Source organism: Neomonachus schauinslandi, chromosome 2, assembly GCF_002201575.2.
Source record: "Neomonachus schauinslandi chromosome 2, ASM220157v2, whole genome shotgun sequence".
NCBI lineage: Eukaryota > Metazoa > Chordata > Mammalia > Carnivora > Phocidae > Neomonachus > Neomonachus schauinslandi.
This window is the reverse complement of record NC_058404.1, coordinates 105,406,072-105,428,588: the sequence shown is the minus strand read 5'-3', so window position 1 is coordinate 105,428,588 and position 22,517 is coordinate 105,406,072. Positions and strand designations below refer to the sequence as shown.

The following is a 22,517-nucleotide window of genomic DNA, read 5'->3' as shown; positions in this document are numbered from 1 at the left end:
ACCTCACATGCTTCCCACTGTGTAATCTCTGGACACTTTGAAGGGAAATAGAGTGAAACCATGTAACCAAGCTTGCTGGGTTCTTTCTAACTTCAATAAACCTCTGTCTTCTTTAAACCTAAATGAAGAATGCAGGTGTCAGTGTAAATCTATAGGAGTCTGGCTCCTTTTAGCAACGAATATTTGAGCCTAGTATGAATAACCCTATTGGAAAATGAACACGGCAGCCTCCTAGGAGTGAATACCCAAGGGAAGGGAATTTATTATGTAGAGATACAAGAATTCTGAGTGGTTTTGTTTTTTTTGGTTTTTTTTTCTACCAGGAAGTGCCTGGTAGATACTGCTGATACTCTGGGTGTGACGCCAGGGTGAGGGTCTGGCTAAAGACATTGAGGAGCTAGTGACCTTGGTGGAGACATTTATCCAAATGCTGCAGGAGAGGTCTCTGCCTTCTCATGACTCTTACCCACAACACTAAAGTACAGGGAAATGAATTGTCACAGGGCTCCTGAAGTCCAGGTCCCAAGATTGAGTGGTAGTCAATGATTTGGTTGCAGACTTCATCCAGGATGAAACAAGGAATAAAATCTTCCTTAGAAAGAGAAGTAAGGGTGGGGAACCAATAGAATCTGGTCTCACAGGGATATCCAATTTGCACTGAGTGGATGCCGCAGTTGAAGCAAGGAGAGAGACATTACAAGAGGACCACAGTTTTTGAGATGAGGCTAGAAACCAATGATTCCACTCCAGAGCAAGGCATTTTTAAGAACGGACCAAAGTTTTTGTGAGAAAGACTCCTAATACCAGTCTCTGGCACTCTGAGTTGAACAAAACCAGGGACTGTAATAAGGAGCTGGGGCAACAAGGCGCTCTCCCACCAGAGAACACTCACAGAGTTGAGCCGCCATGAATGCAATGACAGAGGCAGAAAGCCGTGACATTCTTCAGATTTAATGACCTGCAGAGAAGCATGTCTATGAAGATAAGGAAAGAGGAAAACACGTAGAAAGTTCATGTTCTCATAATCATCACATGGTTCTAGAAAGGGTCTAGAAATGTAAATGAATGTGGGAATGTTTCAGGCTGACTATGCGCTTTATTGAGCACCAAAAAATTAAAAACACAGACATGTTATGAATATAATGAATGTAAGTTGCTTTTAGCAAGTTTGCAGTTTTCTTCAACATCAGTCAATTCATACTGGAATGAAAGTGAAAATATAAAGAATGTGGAAAAGCCCTTCAGAATAATGTTTTTTTCCTTCTTAAGCAATCCAATATTCATACCTGAGGGGAAAAACAATCTATACATGTGTTAAAGCCCTCAGTTATATCAGAGCTTTTCCTAAATACTGATCAGCTCACATTCAGGAATAACTCGGAGGAATAAAGAAAGAGGAAAAAAAAAAAATCTCCAACTTATCATCTATAAACACAGATAAAATAAAAGTTCTTCTTTGTAGTATCTGTGGAAGGAAACCAACCAGAACATGCTCCGTTTGGGACCTCCACGCCCCTCTCAGCCTCATATAAATGCATGAAGTTGCACATACAACTTCCCACATGGAAGCTGCTCTGTTTCTTACAAAACTCCAAAGTAGGTAAGTAGTTTTATTTCTCAATCCCCTTCCACAAAGGCTCCGTTGGAGGCAAAATAAAATTTTACCTCTCATGTTTAGAGATGATAAAACTGAGAGGTTTTGTTTTGTTTTGTTTTTGCTCTTCCTCTGAGTTGTTCTTGAACGTGAGCTCATCAGTATTTAGGGAAAGCTCAGGTATAACTAAGAGCTTTAACATATATTTTTTCCCCTAAGCTAAGAAGCACAACATATTTCAACTAATAAAGAGCTTTTACTACGAGCAGGTATTGGCACCACTTACCATCGTTCACACAGTTGCAAAATCCACATTGATACCTCCTTCCTCCTTCAATGAACTGCATAAATGGGCACATGTAGGCTTTGCACCTGTTGCATCTGACTGGTCCATTCTCTCCATGATTTACCAAATAAAGGGGAGTCTATAAGAAGCAAGTAAAATGAAGAGATAGGTGGGTACAGGATTTCAAGGTACTTGAGAAATACTATGGAATAATTTTAATTTGAAAAGTCTTCCAATGGCATTCATTAAGAAACTCTTAACTCTTGGTGTTCACCAGGAGAGTAAAGATGTCTCTCTTGATACCTTCTGAATTCAAAGAAATACCCAAACAAAAATTAATTTGAATTTTTATCTCATTAATAAGGACATATGTATATATGTGTATTTATGTATATGTGCATATATATGTATTTATCTGTACATGTGTGAAGGCAGAGAGAAAATATAATGATGGCAATAATATTTAATAAAGCATATGTTAAAAATGTCCTGGACACCTTATATCACATATTTTGCTAAGTTTGTTCATTGATTATAAATAAAGAAAGTGAATTGGGTCTGATTTCAAAAGCTCTAGTTTGGATAGAGCTCTAGTTTGTTTAGATAAGTTCCATCAAAGAACACAAAATGTTTCTTCAAAAATGAAACTCTCTGAAGAAATATACAATAATGTTCACTTTAAGGCAAGGACCCTGATTCTGCCTCTTCTGTTTCTTTATCCCATGACAAAACGTACTCTTAAAGTCGCTGGTCATGCTTTGCCAGGACTGAAAAAATAAATATTTCAATTGCTTCTTCCTCATAAGCATGAATAGAAACCATTTTACAGCTTGAAAGTGAAAAAGCTCAGCATTAGAGTCTGCCTTGTTTCTCAACTCTTTTGGCTTTCAGAATAAAACCACAAAGATTCTTCTTGCTTTTATAAATCTCCCTTAAAGATAACATTTCTAGAAAAGCTTGAGAATTACAGGGTTTGGCACATTAACAAAGTTTTTCTTAAAAAAAAAAAAAGAAGAAGATGTAAATAAAACAGACTGCTTTTTAATGGAGACCTGAAGAGGAGGAAGGTGGCGGATGAGACAGGGTCAGAAGGCCATTTTCTACTCAACTTAGAAAACTGAGATTTACTGTTTGTCCTTGTCCAGATGTTCAATGTGAAAACCAATCCACTGCTGAGGTTTCAGAAATGAGCTGTGAGATCTCATAACAGAAAAAACAACAACAACAACAGGTTTGAAGAAGGGGCGCCTGGATGGCTCAGTCAGTTAAGCGTCTGCCTTTGGATGAGGTCATGATCCCTGGACTCTGGGATTGAGTCCTATATTGGGCTCTCTGCTCAGTGGGGAGCCTGCTTCTCCCCCTCCCTCAGCCTGCCGCTCCTCCTGCTTGCGCTCTCTCTGTCAAATAAATAAGATCTTAAAAACAAAAAACAGGTTTAGTATAATACATAAAAGAATCAGGAGAGGGTCTTAAAAAAAAAAAATTCAGGATTAGTCCCCACTGCCTCTGCACTGCCCTCTCCCCCTCCTCTTGCCTCAAGGAAGGCAGAAAGTAGATTGGACTTCTCATATAGGATCTCTTCTGATCCCTAACATGGGCATAGCTCTGGTGCCCCACTGGTAGGATTGTGACAGGGATTAAATGAGGGATCCATGTGTGGTACTGAGCACTGTGCCTGGCACAAAATTATTGGGTAAAAGGTAACTGTTGCTATCATAACTATATAGAACCACCTTTCTTCTCTCAAAATCACTGAGCTCAGGAGAGAGTGTACTTAACGGCAGATTACAGTTTGATAAGTTTAAGATAGGCTTGAGTTTCTACAGGCATTTGTTTATATAAACATTTTGATTAGCTAACTTGTTACTGTAAACTGCCACTGTTAAAATGATCTAGAAGGGAGGATATCTACCTTCCAGGAAATTCTGATATAATCTAAAGGATATAATCTAACGGTTAAAGCCGAGAGCCACAGAAGGTTTTAAAAACCCTCCCCAGGAATTTGACTTAAATGTATACATATTCAAATACAGACACATACAATACTTTTTAATACAAACTCTGTGTTTGAGAGGCAAAAAATGACAAGTGTCTGTCCTCTTTAGCTGGTCATAATAACTAATCTGAAGGGACAAAAGGAAAGCAAACAAAAAGATGCAGGTCCCAACCAGAAATTCTCAGGTTAGTGAATGGAGAATTAGAGTAAGAAGTGAAAGTCACAAAAATGTAATAATAAGATGGCTTTTTCTGGATCAAAACTCCAATTATCAGTCATGCCTTTGTTGCTGTTCAGCTTTACCTCTGAGATCAGAAGATACTTTGAAGAATTAAACCAGGAAGAAGGTCTGCAATTTGCCTGCACTCCAGCCAACTTTACTTGTCTCATCCTTTTATTTTGAGAGTTCAAAGACTATAATCAATTCCCTGAGAGACTTTAGAAATATGATGCCATTATTTGCCAAAGCAGAGGTAATATGAGGAAAATTAGCCTTATTTTTACTGATATGATTTACCCAAAGGCAGGCCCAACCTAAAATTACTGTGAAACTGTTGGCAACTGACACCTGAGCATTCAAGTCCTGGCAGATTCAAACTTGCAGAACCAAAAACAAATGTCTAGTAGTAAACTGGAGTCGTGTAGTGACTGAATCTAGGCTGTTAAATACACTTACATTTTTTCTATTTTCAGTCTTTTGGAAACTGGATGATGGATAGATAAGTAAGGTCTTCAGACAATTGAGGTGACAGTAAAGAATGTTAAAAGCTTTTTAACTGTTTACATTTTCTTTTGGGGCAACAGGACAAGGGTTCCTAAATTACACTGCCTTATTTCATCTCTCTCAGGCCATGTTGAAAACTATCAAACTATCAGAGATTTTCTTTGCTCTCTCCAGATGTCTGCTTATCTGCTCTACAGTAGTCTGCATGAGCTCATAAATAGCTAATCTTATTCTTCTTCTGAGTTCAACTTTAGTGTATACAGCTTTTTAAAAAAAAATCAAATTACTTCCCCTAAAAAATCTCTAAGGTTTTTTTTTTTTTCTTCACGAAGGACATTATATCACTAACATTTTCAGATTCTATAATTTTGTTTATAAATTGCATTAATCTTTTGGCTTCTAGTATATTCCTGTCTGCTCTTTCTTTTCTGTTCTTCTCGTACATGGAAAAAGTGAAAGGATGGAGAGACTGGCTCTAAAAACCTCATCCGGCTATTCTTGGCTCTGGTCCTGTGTGGCATGAGTTTATACAACACGGAAGTGATGTGGAAACTGAGGAAGGAAGAGGAAGAATTTTGTTTGCAGTTTTGGATTACGAGAGCTATGCTTGTCCTTTACTGGTACTAATTTTAATTAAGATGCTTTAATTGAATAAAATGTCTCTTTTTTGTGCATGTATAATACCATGCTCCACACTGGGCCACAAGAAAGAATATAACTCACTGAGAAATGAGGTTCAGTGTTGAAATGATGTAAGTGATTTAAAAAAAAAAAAAAAAAACTTTTGGGTTAATTTTCCAAGTAAAAGGAGTAGACAACAAGATGTATCAATCAATAACTCCTTGGTACTATGACTACAATTTTTAAATTTTTCTTATATTAATATATTATCAGTTTCCCAACTATTCCTGTCATTCTCTCAGGGAACTTTAACATTTATTTGTTCAGTAGGTGCTGAGTATATTATGTGCCTTGGTGGGGCATTCAATCTGTCAGGATAGAAAAGACATTAAATAAATAGGCATGCAAATACGCAATTAACAGAGTAAGGTAGGAATAGAAAGAATTCTATTTATATATAAAAGTTATGAAATAATCATTAATAAAAGTTCTCTTTAGCTGAAAAGGCAATGTTAAACGATTTGGATTGTATCCCAAAAGCAAAAATAGATACTCAAGGAAAATGAAGTACAATGTAGAAAGATCCCAAGTGAAGAACTGTTAAGATTTGTAGCCTATATGCTCTGTTTTGGATCTATATAGCTAAGAAAAGTCTGAATACACAGGTCTTGCTAGTCTCTCTTTTAGATGAAAGATGAATACCAGAAAGCACCTCAATATTAAAAGCTGATTATAACTAAACCAGGACAACTAAAGAAAATATGAGGGTTTTTTGTAGCACAGATCCAGTAGATGGCACTGTGCAACTAAAAATTAAAACTATATAATTTACTCAGTAGGTAATAAAATACTCAAGATAATTATGCCACATTCATTTATGTAACTCTAATAACATTTAACTAAACTTATGTCAGCTATTCCTGTCACAAAATTAAGAAACCTATACTTCACTTGAAAAAAAATTAAATAATGGTTTAAAATATCCTGGATGAAACAAAATTAAACATGAAATACAGGCTACCTTAAGTATAAATTATATGGAAATTACAGAATTTGTCAAAATTACTGAAGCTAACAGCCAAGAAAAATTTAATTCTAAGTTTCTAATCCCCTAACCGACTTTTCCTTGACTATACATGGGAAAATAAGTAGCCCCAAAGTACAGTGGGCAACCTAAAGATGACCTGGAAAGAGAGTGGCCCGAGGAAGCAAATGCCCCCATGGCCAGTGTCCACTTCCTACTTGTCACATTCGCATTAAAGGCCAAAATAACAAAGCAAAGTTAGTGAAGCTTGCATCATGGTGCTCAGCAGTACACTGTGATGGAGAAATTCTTTTTTTTTTTTTTTTAGATTTTTATTTATTTTAGAGAGAGAGAGGTAGAGTGCACACACCTGAGTGCAGTGGGGGGAGAGGGAGAGAGAGAATCCCAGGCAAATTCCTCCTGAGCACAGCCAACTCGGCCAACGTGAGGCTCGATCTCATGACCATGAGATTACGACCTGAGCCAAAACCAAGAGTCGGACACTTAACCAACTGTGCTACCCAGGCTCCCCAAGAAATTATTTTCTAAAGCAAACATCTACCTTCCTGTTGGAACATCAAATCACAGGCAGGAGTGCGGATGAAGGGAGGAACAGGATAGAGGGGCTAAATCCGAGAGTTCGGGAACACCTTGACTTAGGAAGGTTACACTTGCCCATATCCAAGATATTGCTGGGCGGAAACTGTCTCACATTGCCCCACTACCTGCCTCCTTATTTTTCAGCACCAGAGTTCTAAGTAAGAGTTCTAGAAGTTCTAATACATGCACACAAATTCTATAACTACCTACTTCCCCCATCTTTTAATACTTGTTTACTAATTTTGAAAAAATACATATTTTCCTTTTTAAAATAAACTTCTCTTCCCTGTTTTCTCCCTTTATGTCCTTCAATAGAAGGGTCAAAGAAAGTAATCAGTCTCCTGGACTATACAGTTGTCCCAACATGACCAACAGTCTACTTCACTTAGTGCCTGAAGGAAATACCTCAGCTACATAGTTAATGGTAAGGGAGAGAAATTTTTGCTTATGTGGGTCCTAAATCAGGTCAAAAGTTTTAAAGTAAGATGACCTGTGGAAATGTAAAACAGTCTTCCAGCTTGATAAAGAGCCACATTCAACATCAATTATAGTCCTCAGTAAATCACTAATAAATAGGTATCTTTAGCAACAACAGTTTCATACTGTTAAATGTATTTTGGCATGCAGCTACTTCTTGGGATTGAAGTACTGCTTATTTTTTGGTTCTATATCAAGAAGAGGTCAGTTGATAACTTGGATTAATTGGGGGGATGTAAGTAGAAGCATGGAAATGGTATGTGAAAAGATAATCCAGAACCTGTGATGAACAACTACCCTTTAAAAATGTTAAACATTCAGACTATTAGGCACGATGGAGGGCAAGCAGGGTTAGATTCCAGAGGATTATGCCCAGAAGCTAGAATGAAAAGAGAGTCTGTATCAAGTGCACTCATTAAAGACATTTCCATAGGAAAGAGGAATAAGAAGCAGCTTGTATGTGTTTTCTATTTTTAGTCTTGCCATATATGACATTCGGTCAGGCTACATGGAAAGAAAGGGAACAGGGCAATAGGCTACTTACTGTACACACATTTTCTAAACAGCAGTTGTGCTGTGTTTGACTTTTTAAAATAACAAATACAGGATGAAAGAATATATTCTGAATGCCTTTTAAAAATGTTATGCATCGGGCACCTGGGTGGCTCAGTTGGTTGAGCGACTGCCTTCGGCTCAGGTCATGATCCTGGAGTCCCGGGATCGAGTCCCGCATCGGGCTCCCTGCTCGGCGGGGAGCCTGCTTCTCCCTCTGACCCTCCCCCCTCTCATGTGCTCTATGTCTCTCTCATTCTCTCTGTCTCAAATAAATAAATAAAATCTTTAAAAAAAAAAAAAATGTTATGCATCTTCTGAAAAGAAACAGAGCCTGATGATAAAAACATTCAATGCATTGTAATAATTCTAAGCATATACTTATACTTCCTAAGGATGTTTTTAGTTGGCCTTTGTAAATCTAAAACTGTGTTTTCATATTTCCAGAAAAGTATCCTCTTGTTAGAGTGCACCTCAAAGATTATTTTCAGCTTTTTTCTCTTCAACATCACTGTTAGCCTATTTATTCTTACAGCTATCTTAGAGCTTACATTGGATTTGAAGATCTTTTTAATTTGGATATGGGCCCTTTCCATGGGGGGGTGGGTGTTTTGTATTGTTTTGTGCAACCAGTATGGAAAATTCTGAAAAATTTTACTGATTCAAACCTATAGGTAAGATCATAACTATTATCTAGTATTATTTGTAGTTTAAAATGCTTTCAAATATATAAAAAATATCAATTTGATGTTGAGATACTAACATCTTTGAGAGTAGGCATTACCATCCATGGGTTCAGAAAAAATGGAAGGTCAGTGATGAAAAGTGACTTGTCCAATAAATTGCAGAGATGCAGCTTGAATTCTCATTCATTTACTCCACCTATTTGCTTTCTCTGTGTTATAGATACAGAAACTGCTTTGCAGATTGCTCCTATAGAAAAGCCTACAGTTTCAAAGAAAGGCATCATTACTCGTGGTCTATGATTTGAACCAAGCCCTCAGTGCTCCCTGGTAACTATTAAATGTCTCCTGTCATTTCTCTTCCTCTCTCTCTATAGGAGCTACTTTATACCTTTTCAGCCTCCAAATAAGCTCTCTTTCCACCTCCCTTAGCAGATCATTTTGCCTTCTTGTTCAAAAAGAAAATAGAAGCAGAGAGGAACTCCCTTGACTTTCCTCCACTAATTTGCCAGTATCTTCTTAATATTTTCCTTTCTCTCCCTCTCCTATTACAAGGGAAGGGGTATCCCTTTCTCCTCCTGACTTGGCAGAGACCTTGTCTAAACTGGAACCAAGTCTCAAACTGGCCCCTGAGGACTGGCTTAGACATTTCAGCTGTATGTTCCCATATCATCTTGTGCCTGACAGCACTCATCATACTGCTTTACTTTTCAATATCACTAGTAAATTCTCAGATCCATGACTCACAAGTCTAACGTGTTTATTGTTGTATTTCCTAGAGCACAACATCTGAGAGAGTAGCGAGTCAACAGTTTTTGAATGAACAAACAAAGTATCTATCAGGTACTCACAAATACACTATTGTAATTTCACGGCAGCTCATGATAGGTGCTTAAGCCAAAGGCACTAATAAAAGAAGAAATCACTTATGGTTAGCGGGGTGGGGTGGTCAATAAAAGCTTCTTTCAAGGAAGAGATGAGCAATTATGAGGAGTTATATTTTCACTGACTGACAGAGAAAGACAATTCTAATCAATAAGAATAGTGTAACACAGGAGGAAAAGCTGGGGTATGTTGGTAGCTAGTGGGCAAGTAGCCTAAATCAGCTGAGATGAAGGGAGATAAAGAGGAAAGCTGGACTGATTCTGTGGAGAGCGTTCAAAGCCAGGTACGTCCTGAATGGCCATGTTTAAGACATACATGTGCATGCGTGTGTGTGCATACACATACACACACACACACACAAGTCAGTTGTTATACTACATGGTAACAATTCTGACAGAAGATAGTTAAGAGATTTCACCATTCAGTAAATAAATGATGTCTTTAGAAAAACAGTACATTTGGCATAGATTTTGAAGCCTGCTTATAAATTAGTGAATTCTACATGTTTCACAATTAACATGAGAGATTTCTAGAATTTATTTCATCATCTATATTTTATTAAATTCATAAAACTCTAAAAATAAACTCAAAAGATGTTTGAATATTTTAGTTCTAATTTTTAAAGTAAATTTTTTAAGGGGGGGGGGAAGAGCGGGAGGGGGAGACAGAGAATTCCAAGCAGGCTCCACGCCCAGCACAGAGCCCAATGAGGGGCCCAATCTTAAGATCCTGAGATCTTGACTTGAACCAAAATCAAGAGTTGGACACTTAACCAATTGAGCCACCCAGGGATCCCAAAGTAAATTTCTAACTTAAAAAAAAAAAAAAAAATTCACTCCTTATTACTATATGTAAGCTTTGGATTCACCATGGATCCCAGGGCCTTAATTATAGAATAAATCCTCAAAAAATATTTGTTTAATGAGTGATAAGGAGGGAGAGACAGAAGAAGAGAAAAACGGGTTTGAAAGAAGTCTGAAAAACATCAAAATAAAAAATAAAGGAAGTCATGTTTAAACTTGAGGATATGTGCCAGTTCTTCTATCACAACAGATTACATCTGGATATGATAAACTCTAATATGCTAAGTTCATCCCAAAATATGCACAAATAGGAGACTCTTTTCCTGCAATAGCCAAAAGTATCTTAAAGCAAACATAGTTGTAACCCTTCTACCCAGGGCCTCCAATGCCAGGAGGTCTTTTTAGTGGAAAAGTCAAGTCAGACCATATGCTAAAGTCTAAGGAAGGGCTGCTTCTGTTAAGAGGGCATCCAGAGTTTCAAAGGAGAAAATAAATATCGGAGAAGAGCCCATCATAGTATCAGTTTTCCTCAACAGCAGTCCTAGTTCATGACTAGATTATAAATGGTAGGTAATGGTCCTAAAGCAAAAAAGGTCAGTTTAGATTAGGTATGCCGATGCAGTTTTTCAAGTTACAGGTATATTTGCAAAGATTAGCATCACTTTTTTTGCTGGAACAGATATTGGAAACTTTTGAGTAAGACACTCCTTCTCAAGGGGCTATGATATTTAGAAATTCTATAGTTGAGAGATATTTTCCCACATTTCTTTTAAACCTTGATCTATTATAGTTTATCTTTTATCCCTAAGGGAGAACTATATTTTGTTGTCTAATTATAGGCCACTTGCAGAAGACATATTTGCTATAAGAATGCACAGAGGATGGGGCGCCTGGGTGGCTCAGTCGTTAAGTGTCTGCCTTCAGCTCGGGTCATGATCCCAGCGTCCTGGGATAGAGCCCCGCATTGGGCTCCCTGCTCAGCGCAGAGCCTGCTTCTCCTCTCCCACTCCCCCTGCTTGTGTTCCCTCTCTCACTGTGTCTGTCAAATAAATAAATAAAATATTAAAAAAAAAAGAATGCAGAGGGTGAAAATATATTTTAGACTTAAAAACCCTATGAACTGGGCGCCTGGGTGGCTCAGTCGTTAAGCGTCTGCCTTCGGCTCAGGTCATGATCCCAGAGTCCTGGGATCGAGTCCCACATCGGGCTCCCTGCTCGGCGGGAAGCCTGCTTCTCCCTCTCCCACTCCCCCTGCTTGTGTTCCTGCTCTCGCTGTCTCTCTCTGTGTCAAATAAATAAATAAAATCTTTAATAAAAAAAAAAAAAAAAAAAAAAAAAAAACCCTATGAACTGTTTCTTCTATACCAAAATAATTGGCAGTTTTCTGTTCCTCAAAGGAAAGCTGTAAAATACTACACTTTAAAGATGAAAGTGTTAAAAATAATAAGCCTAGGGGCACACTCCCTTTGTCTCTCTGGCAGAATTATAAATTAACCAGTCTTCCCTCCATTTATCTCACTTCTTTATATGGCCATGAAAACACCTTCAAAACATTTTCCTTTATGCATGAGGTCAAGTCTTTATTTATTTTTCTTTAAATTCAAGTTAGTTAACTTATAGTGTGGTATTGGTTTCAGGAGTAGAATTTAGTGATTCATCACATACATATAACACCCAGTGCTCATCCTAACAAGTGCCTTCCTTAATGCCCATCACCCATTTAACCCATCTACCCACCCATCTCCCTCCAGTAACCCTCAGTTTGTTCTCTATAGTTAAGAGCCTCTTATGGTTTGCCTTCCTCTCTGTTTTTATCTCATTTTATCTTTCCTTCCTTTCCCCTATGTTCATCTGTTTTGTTTCTTAAATTCCACATATGAGTGAAATCATATATTCGTCTTTCTCTGACTGACATATTTCACTTAGCATAATACACTCTGGTTCCATCCACGTTGTTGCAAATGGCAAGATTTCATTCTTTTTGACTGCCCAAGTAATATTCCATTGTACATATATACCTCATTTTCTTTATCCATTCATCAGTCAATGGACATTTGGGCTCTTCCCATAATTTGGCTATTATTGATAGCACATGTGCCCCTTTGAATCAGCATTTTTGTATCCTTTGGATAAATACCTAGTAGTGCAATTGCTGGGTCGTAGGGTAGTTTTATTTTTAACTTTTCTTTGACATAGCAGGAAAGAATATCCAATGGGAAAAAAGTTTCAACAAATGGTGTTGGGAAAACTGGATGGTGACATGCAGAAGAATGAAAGTGGACCACTTTCTTACACCATACACAAAAATAAATTCAAAATGGATAAAAGACCTAAATGTAAGACAGGAAAAAACCATCAAAATCCTAGAGGAGAACACAGGCAGCAACCTCTTTGACCTCGACCACAGTAACTTCTTACTAGATACGTCTCCCAAGGCAAGGGAAACAAAAGCAAAAATGAACTATTGGGACCTCACCAAGGTAAAAGCGTCTGCATAGAGAAGGAAACAATCAACAAAACAAAAAGGCAGCTGATGGAATGGGAGAAGATATTTGCAAATGATATATCAGATAAAGGGTTTGTATCCAAAATCTATAAATAACTTTATTGAACTCAACACCCAAAAAAACCAAATAATCCAGTTAAGAAATGGGCAGAAGATATGAATAGACACTTTTCCAAAGACATCCAGATGGATAACAGACACATGAAAAGATGCTCAACATCACTCATCATCAGGGAATACAAATCAAAACTACAATGAGATACCACCTCACACCAGTCAGAATGGCTAAAGTCAACGACACAAAAACAACAGATGTTGGTGAGGATGTGGAGAAAGGGGAACCCTTTTGCATTGCTGGTGGGAATGCAAAGTGGTGGAGCCACTCTGGAAAACAGTATGGAGGTTCCTCAAAAAGTTAAAAAAAAAAAAAAAAGAGTCAAGCCTTCATTTAAATGACACCTTCTCAATCAGGCTTACTGCACTACGCTACTTAATCTGAAACCTGCCTTCTACCCCCCACCCCAAGCAGTCTTCATCTCCCTAACCCTGCTCTGTTTTTTCTTTCCTCCACATATTACATCATTTATTCAGTATGAGGTCCATTGTCTTGTCTCTCTCCGTTAAAATGTAAGCTCCATGAGGGTAGACAAAGATCTTTATCTGTTTTGTTCACTGACATAGATCAAGTACCAAGAACAGTAAATGGCACATATTGGGTGAACAATAAATATCTGTTGAATCAAATCCTTGTTGGAATAAGTTAGAATAAATAATCATTTATGCAGTCCAATCTGCTGTCAATGTAAATATTGCTTAGTTACTATCCCTGGTGGACAGCCACATATACTGGCTAGACCACTTCCATGTGATACGGCAAATCATCCTTTGTGAGTTAACTTGATTTGGGCAAATAGCCGAAAGCCATTTGGAGGAAAGACTTGAAAATAGGGTTAAAAAAAAAGTTGAGAAAAGATTTTTCACTTAAAAATGAATGTGACCAATTCAAAAGCATCTGGAGAAATAAATACAAATATGTATTATATATCATTAATAAGCTGCAAGGAGAGGAAACATGACTGCTTAATTTATCAAATAATAAAAATTGATGAATATGAGCTAATACATATTTTCTATAACTTTTCTTTAAGAAAGGAGAAATGTAAAAAAAAAGAGGGGAATATAGACAAAATTTTATGTTTGGAGTATTTAGATAAGAGTTTTTCAAAACTTTTAAAACTGTAGCAGAAAGGGAGTATGGAACATAGTAAACCAAAAGAAACTTAGATTTCATCCCCATGTTAAAATACTTCAATTTACCTCAGTAGTTCAGTTCGAATTAAGAAAAGTGATTTCTGGTGGATGAGTTCCATGATAGCTATACACACCAGATTTTACAATTTTGGCTCTTCTGTTTTACCTGTATTTTGCAGAAATATTTTTCCTGAAAGTCAATGAGCTCTTATTTTCCCAAACAATGAATAACATTTTAAAGATTTTAATCTTTTCTTTACATGTCTCATATATCCCCCCTCTTTCCCACTCTCTCATAAATATATACACATACAAAGAGTATATATCTTCACATTTACAGTGAGATAATATTGAAAGAAACAAACATTTGGGGGGAGGGGATAAAATTGAAACCTAAGCTAAACTTAGGAAGAATTTCACTGTCCAGGAAATCCTTTAGGCAACAGTTATCCTAGTCAGCACAGGTGTTTTTGTCTGCCAGCAATACTAAAAGCAAGGATAATTTCCAGTGAGTATCCAAATGGTGATTTTTCATAAGAACACATGTGTAGGAAAGAAAATACTTTCTTTGATATAGAACATGGAGATGCAAGCAAATGTCAGATGCCTCGATAGAGATGACTCCAAAATGCAAGTCCTAGCTTTAGCTTGGTTCCTAGAGAGTCAGTTCCTCTTTTATTCACTTTGTAACTCATTCGGTTACAAATACAACATTTACATACAAAGCAGATGCTCAATAAATGTTTAAGCATTATCGATCTCTATTCTGAAACTTTAATCAAATTACTTGGCTCCAAAATTTTAATTTACTTCAATATATAAATGATACTGAGTAATGAAAATATCGTACTAAATATTTATTTAGGGGGCGCCTGGGTGGCTCAGTTGTTGGGCGTCTGCCTTCGGCTCAGGTCATGATCCCAGGGTCCTGGGATCGAGTCCTGCATCGGGCTCCCTGCTCCACAGGGAGCCTGCTTCTCCCTCTGCCTCTCTGTCTCTCATGAATAAGTAAAATCTTCAAAAAAAATAAAATAAAAATGTAAATGAGCAACTAACTCTTTCCACTTACATATGAATATAAATGTGGAGTCTATATCAATTTCCTCCTTCTTAGGTAAGATGTGTAGCTAGAATCACTGAAGGTATATGATAACATCCCTCTTAAATGTATACATTTCAAGTAGGCTTAAATTACTGTAGTTCATATTTCTCCTCTTTGTATACAGTACACTCCCCAAATCATGATTGCTGAGTTAAAATTTTCCATGGATGAATTTCATGCTGTGTAGCAAATAATCATAATAATAATGATAAAGATGATAACAAGAGTAACTATCATTCCTTACACCAGCTTATTATTTTTAAGCAACTATCAGGTAAGTAGAGTTATCATAATTTTTATTTATGAGAGAAATGAGGCCCTAAAAGTTAAGTACTTTCAAGGTCACACTACCAGAAGTGGTAGAATTAATCTGTATACCTAACTTCATGTAACTCCAAAATTCTTGCTTACTTTACTCATAATTATGCTCAACTCCTGACAAAGAATCACTTCAAACTCCTGACAAAGAATCACTTCAAAAATCACTTGTGCTTCAGAGAAACTTGGGTGTCATTTTCAGACATGAAATGTTTGCATAATGTTTTTTCCCTCTCCCTTCTTTCCTACTCTCCTTCCCTCCTTTCTTCTCAAAATAGGATTTTCTTTTTTTTTTTTTTTTTGCTTTTAATCAGTGGAATGCCTAGTAAGCTTTCAAATATAAAACCTTAAAATATTTTATTCTCTCATACTTGATCACTAAGAAGATATCAACCGCATAAATTTTAAGCCCTTGTATTACCTAAATATCCATAAAATTTGAGTAAAGTTAGAACCATGAAGCAAGGCATAAATAGTGTATTTCACTGATTCTAAAATCTCCTCAATTATAAGAGATATAAAAGCTTCCAACTGAACAGGACACAATGCTAAGAAGTCATTGTTAATAAGAGATATTCCTGTTTTAGAAATGTGAAAATGTGGGCCTTAGAATTGATGAAAATGATAGCAAGAGGCTCTAAAATATTTCCTCTCCAGGGTGGCCCCTCACAAATGCCCAGTGTTCCACGTCCAGTGAGACTGGTCTTGGCTCCTATGTTATGGATGCCACACACTCAATCAGCAGGCATGGAAAGTCATAAAACTCACATTCACTGAAAATTAAGTCAAGGCAGAATGTTTTCTTCTTTCTTCTTATTTCTCCAAGAGGTATTCTCCAGTTAGCAAAAAAGATTTCCATGAATAATTTGGTGATTGAGAAAATTAGCTTGGTGCATTTATCTTCTACACTGTAACTTAAAATAGAATTCTAATAACCTTTGCCCTGACAAATGTGACTCTCTCTGTATGTCTGCTATAACACCATTCTAAAAAGGGACAACATTCTGTTCTTCAGCTGCCAAACTTTTTCATAGCACTATATAAACAGTGACCAAAATTGTTAAGGGATAAGATTCAGTTTCTAAAGTAACTTTATATATTAAAGTATTTTAAATGTTATATTCATAATTCTATTTCTATTTAAGTACATGTATTTTATTTTTCCAAGTTTTTATGTTAATACCTTCTAAAATAATGCATCACAGGCAGACAACCTCAGATTATAATGCACATATTAAAAATAGATTCAGGCTCTTGAAGCTTTCATTTCAGAATAATTTAAGTTATAAGTTTTCTTAAAGTTTTTTAAAGGACACAATATTATGTCATAATCAATTTCATTTCAGGGCATGTTTTTCACTAAAGCTAGCTAAATTTGGGCTCTATGTAAAAAATGCATAGTCTCACAATCTTCATGGGCTTTTTAAGTAAATAATACACTCCAGATTTCTTTTATTAAAAATGTAATATAGACAAAACTACTTTGGGTTGGGTTGTGAAATCTGTTCACAGGAATTTCTAATAACATATAGGATGTGTGATAAATTCATGGTAATCCACGCTGAACGCACAACAGAGTGGAAAAGAAGGGTAGACACTAGCAGCCTTCCAGATCTATAGGACATCAGAGCCAGAGTTCTCCCTCTTGGGAATAAAGGCCCAAGGTCACAATACAAGGCACAGCAGAAACCTAAAGTCATTTCCCGGCTCCCAACCCAGTGTTCCACCATTTGGTTACTATCTACTGTACTTTGGAGAAAATAGTCAATTTTTATTGGTTCCTGAAATATTGTTATTATGATCAAAATTTCTTCCTACTTGTTTCACTGTTCTACTCTTTATGATGAAATATAACCCCTCATTAACATATTATTGAATAAACTGAAATGTGTATTCATTACTATGTGCTAGAATACATCTACAATCTCTCAAATGATTTTTTTCTTTACCCCCGGAGTTTTGTTAGAGAGGTGATTGAGGTTATAAGGGAAATCTGTAGTCATTCAAAAGTACAAAAAAAAATAGGATAGCCAATGTAAGATAAAACCTTACTTCATTAAGCGACGTATTTATCAACAAGGAACTTAATAATTAAGACCTACTGTGCTAGGGGCACCTGGGTGGCTCAGGTGGTTAAGCATCTGCCTTAGGCTCAGGTCATGATCCCAGGGTCCCTCTCCCTCTGACCACCCCCTCTCTCACCGCTCACGCTCACTCGCTTTCTCAAATAAATAAATAAAATCTTTAAAGAAAAGATTTACTGTGCTAAAAATATTAATTTAGAGGCCTAAATATTTAGAAATCAACCACCATTCTGTAGTTTCGTTTATTTTTGTCTTTTAAACCTCTCTCCAACCCTGAGAGTGCATTTCTTCATCTAGGACCTTTACTGCATGCCCAGCCTCCTGCCGGATTTGGATGGTCTTTGCTTTCAAGAAGTACTAAGCAGTAGCTTAAAGTCACAAGACTTCGAGAAAAGAGGTTAAGACAGACATTTCAAGATAACTCACGAGCTTACAGGAGCAAGAAGCCCATTGCTAAAACCAGTGCCAGCAAGAAAAAGCTAGCTATTTTATGTGTTTAATTAAATAAAACCTCAACAAGATCATTTATAGGCAGATGTAGCCAAAGAACTTGGAATTTGAAATCTCAAGTTCCAGCAGCATTGCTCTTAGCTCTATGACTTAATAGCCTCAGAACCTGTATAGATTCTACATCTATAAAACTCGGATAACACCTACTTCACAAGCTGCTATCTTCCTAAAAGATAACATACAGACATAATACTAGAGTGAGACCATTTTTTTCCTCTGATGCATTAAACCACAGGTGATATATATGAGGTCCACCCCTGACGTAATGTGTTCATGTTGGGTTTAACCTCTGACAGTCTTTTCTTTTTTTCTTAATCCCCTTTGTCAGTTCTTTGACATCCATTCCTTTTTCTTTCCAATGGCTTCTTCATATCTACTGAATCTATCAGAATATAAATAATCATTAAGAAAAAAGAATTTAAGCAGTGTTTAATAATAGGACAAACTTCTTCTATAAGTCATAAGTAAGATAAAACTTCCCTGAACCGAAACTCCACAGAACAAACCCATCAGAGTTTTTTTCCATACTGCCCCAAAAATTAGCTGGGTACTGGCAAATTTTCTGCAAGTCATGGACATGAGTAACTGATCTTATTTTTTCCCCCATACCCCTAAAGTTCACCTCAGTTCCTAGCACAGAGTAATTCGGGGATTATAAATCAAGTGATATTTAAAGGCTTGGATAAAAGTTTATCTGCACTACATTAATTCAATAAGAAAGGAAATTACTTTGCCTATTATATCTTTATAATCTAAAAAAATATAAACAGATATTTCTGAATCTAGTCACAGAGGCAGTGAAAGCTTCTGCCGTCTGGTTTATAGGTGAAATAACTTAATGTCAAGTATAATTAGACGTATGCACTTGTCCAAAATGTAAAGATTTCCTATTTTGAAGAAAATAAAAACTTAAGTATAATCTTTAATCCTTTTGCACTGGAAATCTATACTCTGTCTACCTTCATTCTTAAAATACAGCATCAAAAATAAAATCACAAGTTACTAAACAGAAGAGCTTGGGGCGCCTGGGTGGCCCAGTTGGTTAAGCGACTGCCTTCGGCTCAGGTCATGATCCTGGAGTCCCGGGATCGAGTCCCACGTCGGGCTCCCTGCTCAGCAGGGAGTCTGCCTCTCTCTCTGACCCTCCCCCCTCTCATGCTCTCTATCTCATTCTCTCTCTCAAATAAATAAATAAAATCTTTAAAAAAAATAAAAAATTAAAAAATAATAAAAAAAAAACAGAAGAGCTTACAAGATAACCAATTACTTTGCCTGAATAAATACCTCATAATTAACTTCACTGAATGTGGCAATGGGTTTCACTTGAAACACATACAAAAAATTAAAATTTATAGTAAGGAACATCAAATCTTAAACAACGATGACATATATATGCCGTTGGAAACAGCATACATCTCCAAAGCAAATGCTCACAGGGAACATTCTCTAATCATAACTGCTTGGATTAGGTTTATTTTCATAGGCCGTTGCTAACACAATGGCATGCTTTAAAAGGTTCTGTCAAACAGAACCAACTAAAAAAAAAAACAACTGTATTAAATCCTTTTTTAAATCTTTTTGATAGATGCCAAATCAAGATATCTTTAGGGATATCTTTTTAAATTGCAGCAATGACAGCAATATTAGTCAGATAAGGAATAAAATCTTAAAATTTTACTATACCTAAAAATAAGCAAATCATTTATTGTAGAAGAAAATAAACTCAAATGCTATTCATATGGAGAATAACAATATTCATAAAACCCATTTACCTTTAAGAAAGATTCTTTAAAATTTATTTTCTTGATTATAGGTTATAAATATCAAAAATCAGCATGTGAAATCTTTCATTTTCTATTATTAACTATAATTGTTTATTTTTGATTTCTGGCTCGAGCAATTAAATATATGATAGCACCACTTATGGATATTTGGAACAATGAACTGGTTTAGGGTGTAGAGATCAGAAATTTACTACTGAACATAGTAAGTCTGAGGTTTCTATGAGGTACCCAAGGAGAGACTTCAGGAAGGCATTTGGGTATGTAGATATGTAGGGATGACTGAGGGAGAGAGTAACAGTACAGTGATTTGGAGTTAAGGACCTGCCTGTCACACTGCCTGGGCTAGAATCCTAGCTCTGTTACTTAGCAGCCATTGGCCTTAATGAGTTACCTAAGTCTGTGCCTCAGTTTCCTTATATCTAAAGTGGGATAACAGATTGATGTGAAGATTAAATAAATGAACATACATTTTAAAAACCCTCATAACTGTGCTCATTAAGTACTCCCTAAGTCTGACTACTATTATTCTTATCAGTAACAGCAGCAGGTGTTACAGATGATATTTAGTCTTTGGAAGGAAAGGGAGCCTAAAGAGAGAAGATCCCAAGTCCATGCCTTGGTGAACCCCAACATTATAAACCAGGAAAAAAACATAGGGGTAGAAACAAATACACCAGAGAGGTGTCATGGAAGCCACAAGACAAGAGTCTGTCGAGGAGGCCCAAATCCTGCCTCATCCAGCTCATCAGCACAGCGTAACAGTGATGGTTCTCCAGTGGCTCACGTCCTTTAGGCCTAGTTAATCCCCAAAGAGAAAGACAAGTTTTTTGAAAGCATGAACTTTTGGAACTTCTTCCTGATGTTTTAGCATCCCTTTCATATTTCTTATTTTTTACTTGTAAGCCTATTTCAACAAATAAAAGTAAATGTTCTTCTTTAAACAGAGAATGTTTTCATTCAACTCAGGAGACACTGCTATGTAAGAGACAGTAATCCTTCCTAAATATAATATATTCACTAAATATCATACAATTTCATTTGTCAATTATACCTCTCTCTCTACATATATATATATATATATACATATATATATGACAAATGAAAACATATATATACACAGAGAAAGAATAAAATATATAAGTATATTATATTCAGGTAATTCTGTTCTTGAAGTTCTAAGGAAAAAGGAAGAGCTTCTTCTATAGAGAGAGCTGCAATAGAAAAAAAAAAATAGCACTGTCAAAATTTACCTGGTCAGTGTGCAGAGTCTCTAGCAACATGAAAAGAATAGAGAATGTTATTTTCTCAAGTAGAGCTTCTCCCTAAGTCAGATTCCAAAAATAAGCCATCACTCTAAACTCATCCATTTAGTACTTTGGGAAGCACAAAGACTAAAATGCAGCATAAGTTTTCACCAAAGGAAAAAAAAAAACTTCATGCTGGTAGGGAGTTAGTATTTGGTTAGATCAAACAACTTTGTTAAATAGAAAGCATACACATTTAATATGTGTATGAAATGTGTATATGCATGGCGGGGGTGGGGGGTTGGCTTGAACTAACATTTGAAAGGTTTTCTCAATACTAAGTTTCATTTTCAGGAACACGTTACTGAATAATTTCATTGTTAATACTAAATGATGATAAACAAGAAGGTGGTTACAGATTCTGATTTTGGATATGAAGAACTGCTGAGTTTTGTTCTGTTCCATGGGTGGTTGGCCCCGGGCAGTTGTCTCATGGGGAGGGGCAGGGAGGAGAGGTTTCTGCTAGTGTGCAACTGAAAACTACGCAAATTCATCATTGCTGTGAACAAGGTGCACTCAAGCTAACACTGCCTGGAGGCAGAAATCCCATGTATCCCCATATTGATACAGAGTAAAGTTGTTGCCTGGCTTTCTTTCAAGGTAGAAGTGTTACCTTCTGATTATGAAAGCAACAGGTTACTGTAAAATGATTCAGATAGTATAGGAATGGGTGCCGTAAGAGTGCACATCTGCAGCAATCCCACCCCCCTCGGAGATGTGTCAAGGGTTTGCTATAACATTCTCTCAGGCACACTCATCTTACTATATTTCCCTCAATTTTAGGATTCGTATTTTAAATTTTCACATCTCTGGAATCTCACATATCTTAAAATTGATACATACAGTAACAATAGTGCTTGTCTTACTCATATATCATGCCACACAGCTGTTGGAAAGAATAAGGCAGCTCTGTAGGTAGTGACATGGCAGGAGTGCCAGACATGTTAACTGGAAAAAGAAAGGTGCAGAACAGTGTGTATGCTATACTATCATTTATATATTTATTTTTTTAAAGGATGTATACTTATATGGTGGTATATGCATTTTTCATTTCTAGAAGGAACCACAAAGAATAGGTAAAGATTGTCTGTAAGCGGGGGACGCCTGGGTAGCTCGGTCGGTTAAGCGTGTGCCTTCGGCTCAGGTCATGATCCCAGGGTCCTGGGATTGAGTCCCACATTGGGCTCCTTGCTAGGCAAAGGAGCCTGCTTGTCCCTCTGCCTGCCGCTCCCCCTGCTTGTGCTCTCTCGCGCTAACAAATAAATAAATAAATCTTTAAAAAAAAAAAAAAAGATTGTAAGGGGGAGGGTAGAAGGGTAGGACGGGTCTTTTTTTCATTCTATACCCCTTGCATCTAAGTTTATATTTTACTTGTTTAAAATTAATTGAGTCATTAAAAAGCAGAACATTACT

At 36.6% G+C, this 22,517-nt stretch overlaps 1 protein-coding gene across 1 annotated transcript in view; it reads right to left on the bottom strand.

Annotated features, from left to right (window-relative positions):
* Positions 1-22,517, bottom strand: part of SEC24D (SEC24 homolog D, COPII coat complex component) — a 99,976-nt gene that overhangs the window by 44,009 nt on the left and 33,450 nt on the right. The window contains exon 9 of the mRNA XM_021684463.2: positions 1,881-2,019. Within this exon, the coding sequence (XP_021540138.1) occupies positions 1,881-2,019 (139 nt within the window). The remainder of the gene's footprint in view (positions 1-1,880; positions 2,020-22,517) is intronic.